The 5,520-nt window shown below is 34.1% G+C and overlaps 1 protein-coding gene across 1 annotated transcript; it reads left to right on the plus strand.

The window, feature by feature from the left end:
• The first annotated feature begins 497 nt into the window (after positions 1–497).
• LOC21403654 (probable fructokinase-7) lies at positions 498–4,925 on the plus strand. The gene is made up of 7 exons (XM_024172474.1): positions 498–607; positions 778–965; positions 1,313–1,525; positions 3,308–3,505; positions 3,591–3,731; positions 3,940–4,056; positions 4,647–4,925. The coding sequence occupies exons 1-7, from the start codon at positions 541–543 to the stop codon at positions 4,791–4,793; spliced, it is 1,071 nt and encodes a 356-aa protein (XP_024028242.1). The 5' UTR covers positions 498–540; the 3' UTR covers positions 4,794–4,925.
• Positions 4,926–5,520: the final 595 nt, after the last annotated feature.

Here is a 5,520-nt window from a genome sequence, read left to right on the forward strand (position 1 = left end):
AAAGTAGTGAAGGGAAAACTTCTTAGGAGAGAGAGTAAATTAAGACCGCTTTAATAGGACATTCTTTAGTTACAAGAACAATAAGTGCATTTTTACCACAAAAAAAAAAAAAAAAAAAAAAAAAAAAAAAAAAAGGGCATACATATTCAATAGCTACACTTATATTTTTAGTTTGTTCTTTTATTTTTATTTCTTTTTTGCTTTTAAACTAAACAGATAAGCTTATTGGAAGTGACTCAACAAACGTTTTAATTACTTGAATTACAAAATTAAAAAAAGATTACCAAATCTTATGGAAGACAAATTAGAAGACAAGCCTATTTAATAGGATTAACTTTAACATGTGAAGATTTGTCATGGGTAATTAGTTAAGGGTTTCCTAATAGTGAGGGAGCCTTGACTAAAGGCAGCCTCAGGAGTCTCCTTAATGACCTTATCCTTAAGCCAGCACTCGCTACATTATTTATTGACAACCTCTTCACCACAAATGTTGTCTCTCAACTTCTTTTGTTGCTCCTAAGAATCAAGTTCAAATTCAACATGTCTGATTGTAGCTGTTTCCCAAGAGGCAGTACTTTTAAGTTGTCTAAGACTTCACTTTCTTCATGTACAAGTTTCTATTCCACTTTGTGTTGTTTTTTTTTTATCATATGGATAATTACCCATTTGATATTGTTTATCAGATCAGATTCTAAGTTATGAAAGCCACTTGTTTTTTAATTTATCAGGACATGTTTATGATAATTGACTAGTGAAATTTGCTCCGAGGTGATCCAGATAAATGGGAGGAGAAAAAAGGAGTGACTGTTGTTTGTATGGGGGAGATGATGTTCGATTTCGTCCCGATGACTTCCGGGGTTTCTCTTTCAGAAGCAGAGGCTTTCAAGAAAGCCGCTGGTGGAGCTCCTGCTAATGTTGCTGTTGGGATAGCAAGATTGGGAGGCTCATCAGCTTTCATTGGCAAGGTCTCCTCTATCTTTTCCTGATCCTTTGTCTTATTGCTAGTATCAGCATGTTTTTAGGCTCAATTTATGTGAAATCATTTAAGTCACGTTCATTTCACCGATTTAAGTTTAGAATTCGAGTTTTGTAACAGTAAAAAGCTCTCAGAAACAATCACATCTAACTTTTTTGCTACAGTAAAAATGTCTCACATAAAGTCACATCTCAACTTGAATTAAAAATTCGAATCAGCGAACTAAACGAGAACATTAGATATTGACTTGTTGAAAATGCACGTTAGCCGAGTGAATGGAATTACTTGTTTTGATGAGCATTTTTTTTTTTTTTTTTTTTTTTTTTTGGATTTTAGGTTGGTGATGATGAATTTGGACACGCGCTGGCTAACATTTTGAAAGAAAACAAAGTTGACAATTCAGGAATGCGGTTTGACCCGGATGCTAGGACTGCATTGGCCTTTGTGACGCTGACAAAAAATGGGGAGCGTGAATTTCTCTTCTTCAGGAATCCAAGTGCCGATATGCTTCTCCGTGAGGCAGACCTTGATGTAGATCTAATAAAAAAGGTATCTAGTACTGTTCCGTTTCAATGTATCAAGGACAAACAATTTCTCTTTGGTTGCTCAGTTTAGCTGTTAATTCTTTGTCCTCTTCTCTACTTATTTCTTCCAAACCAAGGTGGCTTTCTTTGCCATTTCTCTTCAATGCAGTAATGATTAGTCTTATAAACTATTTGCGTGGCTTTCTTTTGCATTCTGACAATACTTTGGTCTAAAAATCCTTGTATCCAGGGTTCATTACTGAATTTCACTTAGGCACCAATTGGTTTAAACCTTAAATAAAGTATTTAGCTATTACTGAACTCATTTACAATTAACTATGAAAATAGCTTATGGCAATTTGGTAGGACCTCAAATTTAATCTTATTTTAGTTTGTCGTTATTGGATATAGTAATGAGTAAGGATCGTTCCCCAGAAGATTGATCTTAATTAATAAGTTATAAATCTTGCAAAAGGAGGTTTTGGATTCTAAACTAAAGAAACTAAAATTAAACAAGAAATCAAATAAAACATTGCTTGAAAATATATAAAAAAACAATCAATAATAAAAAGACGGTTAAAGGATTAATCTCCACTTTTCGACAATTGAATTATGATGAATGAATGATAAAATCTCCAATTTCCTATAGAAACCACAAACCGTAAATAATAATAATCTCTGCTATCTCAATCTTTCCTTAATTTATCGTTAAATAAAATAAGCTCTTTATTTAATCCATTTCCCTCAAATAACCTAGAAGAAGCTCTCTAGATTCAATTCAATGGAAGCATTAAGTTGAGAAAGATAGTTTAATCTCGGTAATAAATACACAAGCTCGGAATATTTAACCTAGGTTATGTTCCACATGCAATCACACAAAAGCCTCGTGCAATTATTGACTACAATTCGCTACCGATAATTAGAAACTGAAGACAATTACGGATCAAGAATTCCTAATCTAGCAATAGATAATTTTCAAATCCTAATTGGTTGCGCACCAAAAAAAAAAAAGAAAATAAGCATGAACAATTAACTTGAAAGAACATAAACGATTTCTATTGAGAGATTGGAAACAATATCAAATCATTCAAACATAAATTCCATGTTTAGAGTTTCGACATTACCCTTAACCAAAAAGAAAATTAACCTAACATAATGATAAAATAATACGAAGAAAATTAAATGAAAAACATATAGAGTTTAGAGGAAAGAAGAAGAGAATAAAAAATCTGAGAATCTTAGAAGAAATCTTCATGCAAATGAATCCTCCTTGAATTTCTCATGAATTCCTCCTTCTCCTCTCACTTTTTCTCTCCAAAAGGTGGCTGGAATTTCTGCCAAAAAGATCCCTCTCAAGCCCCAAAGTCCCCTATTTATAGATTTCTATGTTTGGGTCAATTAGGGTAAAATTCGGAGTCCAAAAATCCAAAAATTCAGAAGGTATCGCGAAGTAGTGCCGCGGCCTTGGGCACCATGGTTTCGTTTTGTAGTGCCTAGGCTCTGCGTGCCATGGCTCTGTTTTGTAGCGCTTAGGCTCTGTTGCCTCGGGTTTTTGGCTTGATTTTGGAGTTTTAAGTGCCGTGGCGCCCGTTTTCAAGGCGTAGGCGCCCGAAACTTCTCCAAATTGATCCTTTTGAGTTTCCTATAAAATATAAGAACACAAATAAACACAAAATACTCAAGAATTAAGCAAGAAATCACAGGAAAATTGATCGGAAAACCATACCCAATTACGCACTTATCAATAGCAATAGATAGAAGCAATAGCTAATATCCTTCTTATTTTTTGTGTTACTAAATCCTGCAGGCCGGTATTTTTCACTATGGATCAATCAGCTTGATTGAGGAACCCTGCAGATCAGCTCACCTTGCTGCCATGAAAATTGCTAAGAACTCGGGTTGTCTCCTCTCTTATGACCCAAATTTGAGATTACCACTTTGGCCATCCGAAAAGTCTGCCAGGGATGGCATTATGAGCATATGGGCACAAGCTGACATCATTAAGGTACATGCTTCGATCAACGGTTTAAGAGCTGTGGTATGAACTATCTCCAAGTGTTTTACATTAAAATATGTGGCAAATTTTGCAGATTAGTACAGAAGAAATTACATTCTTGACCGAAGGCGAAGATCCTTATGACAATAACGTGGTGAGGGAGAAACTTTTTCACTCCAATCTCAAGCTTTTGCTGGTATCGGAAGGGACAAACGGGTGCAGATATTACACAAAGGTCAGTATTCTTAATTCTTGCATCCAACTCCATCATAAGGAATGGTATTTACATGTTCCAACATTATGAAACATAAGTTTTGTTTTCGAATTCATGCTATTGTCTTCTTGATACTTGATATATAGTTGATTTGTTTGCTTCCGTTTTTTTCCCCCTAATTCTATGATCAATCAACTTGCTAATTAATTTCTCCATGACTTTTTTACAGGATTTTAACGGCCAAGTTTTTGGTGTTAAAGTCAATGCCGTCGACACAACTGGTGCTGGTGATGGTTTTGTTGCTGGGATACTGAATATTTTTGCTTCGGACTTGGATCTATACAAGGTATAATGTCTTTCCAATGATTATGTTTTCTAGTTTTTCCTCCCACATTTCTCTCTCGTTGTTGTGTTAGAAAAAGAATGGAGATTTTTTTTTTCTTTTTTGGTTATTATCATCTGATATATGAAGATAAAATTGCTTAAATAGTCTTCCCACAGTTTTGTGTTTAGATATCGTTTTTTCTAGACACTTTAAGTTCATAAACATTTTCATCGTTAGTAACTGCAAAAGCAGTAGTTAAATTCAACGACTACCTGTGATATATGTACGAATGTACGTGCATATACATGTGTAACATCAGGAATATTGTCCTGATGCATGAATATTTTATTATTCTAAAGCTTTTGTAAAATTTTGTGCATTGAAATGATCATCTTGAATTATAAAAAAAAAAAAAAAAAAGAAACGTTAATTTTAAACTGACACCGAATGGGTCGATCCAAATAACTTCTGTACTAGAAAAAAAACAAATTGGCGTTATAGTAGTAGTTTGAGTTGAATGATTCACCTTAACTTGGACAAAGAAAATAAAATAAAGGACATGCCAACCAAGTTCATACTAAACAATGTAGTTGAATTTATTTCCTGTACAGGACGAAAAGCGGTTGCAGGATGCTCTCCTCTTTGCAAATGCCTGCGGTGCTCTCACCGTGACAGAGAGAGGAGCCATTCCGGCAATGCCCACAAGAGAGGCTGTCCTCGAAATTGTGAAGAAAGTCACCACATGCGAAAATATGTGATTGGCAAAAGATCTTGAGCATTTGTTTGTTGTTTTTGTTTTAATTTTGGAACAAAACTAGAATAGGGAGAGAGCTAATGCATTCTTTTCAGAGAATAAATGTTGCTGGTATGCAATAAACAACCACATTTTATTATGGTCCTATTTTGTACAGCACAGAAATTGCAACTTGGAATATCTTGATTAATTTTATTTTCTAGCAAAGATGTACGTTGTTCCACATGGCAGAAAATATTGCACAGTCGATTCTTCGCAAGATACATAGCAGAAAATATCATATCTATTATAGCAGTAGAAACCGTAAGAACTATTAATGCTAATGTCCAAGAAACTAATTGATACACGTTTTTTCTTGTCAAAGCCATTTTTGAAAAAATCACCAATATGTTTTATCCCAAGAATTGCTCATTAGAACTCATACCAATGACGTAATCTATGGCAGAAAAATCTTATGGAGAATACTTAGCAACTTTGATTAACCTTTTCTTGTCATAAGCTGAGAATGAATCTTCTAGATTTAAGAATGCTAGATAAAGGAGAAAGTTGGTATTTACCTCAAAAAAAAAAAAAACCATTCAACCCTTAAAGTTGCATATCAAAACAGTATAAAATAACTCCACACAAAAATGATATGAATTAGGGAAAGGAAGTATTTTTCTATTTTCTTTTTTTCTTTTTAAGTGATAAAAGACCTTTGAAATGTAGTGGGCGCTTTTAAAATTATGGGG

This window comes from Morus notabilis, unplaced genomic scaffold (assembly GCF_000414095.1).
Source record: "Morus notabilis unplaced genomic scaffold, ASM41409v2 Scaffold271, whole genome shotgun sequence".
In the NCBI taxonomy this organism is placed as follows: domain Eukaryota; kingdom Viridiplantae; phylum Streptophyta; class Magnoliopsida; order Rosales; family Moraceae; genus Morus; species Morus notabilis.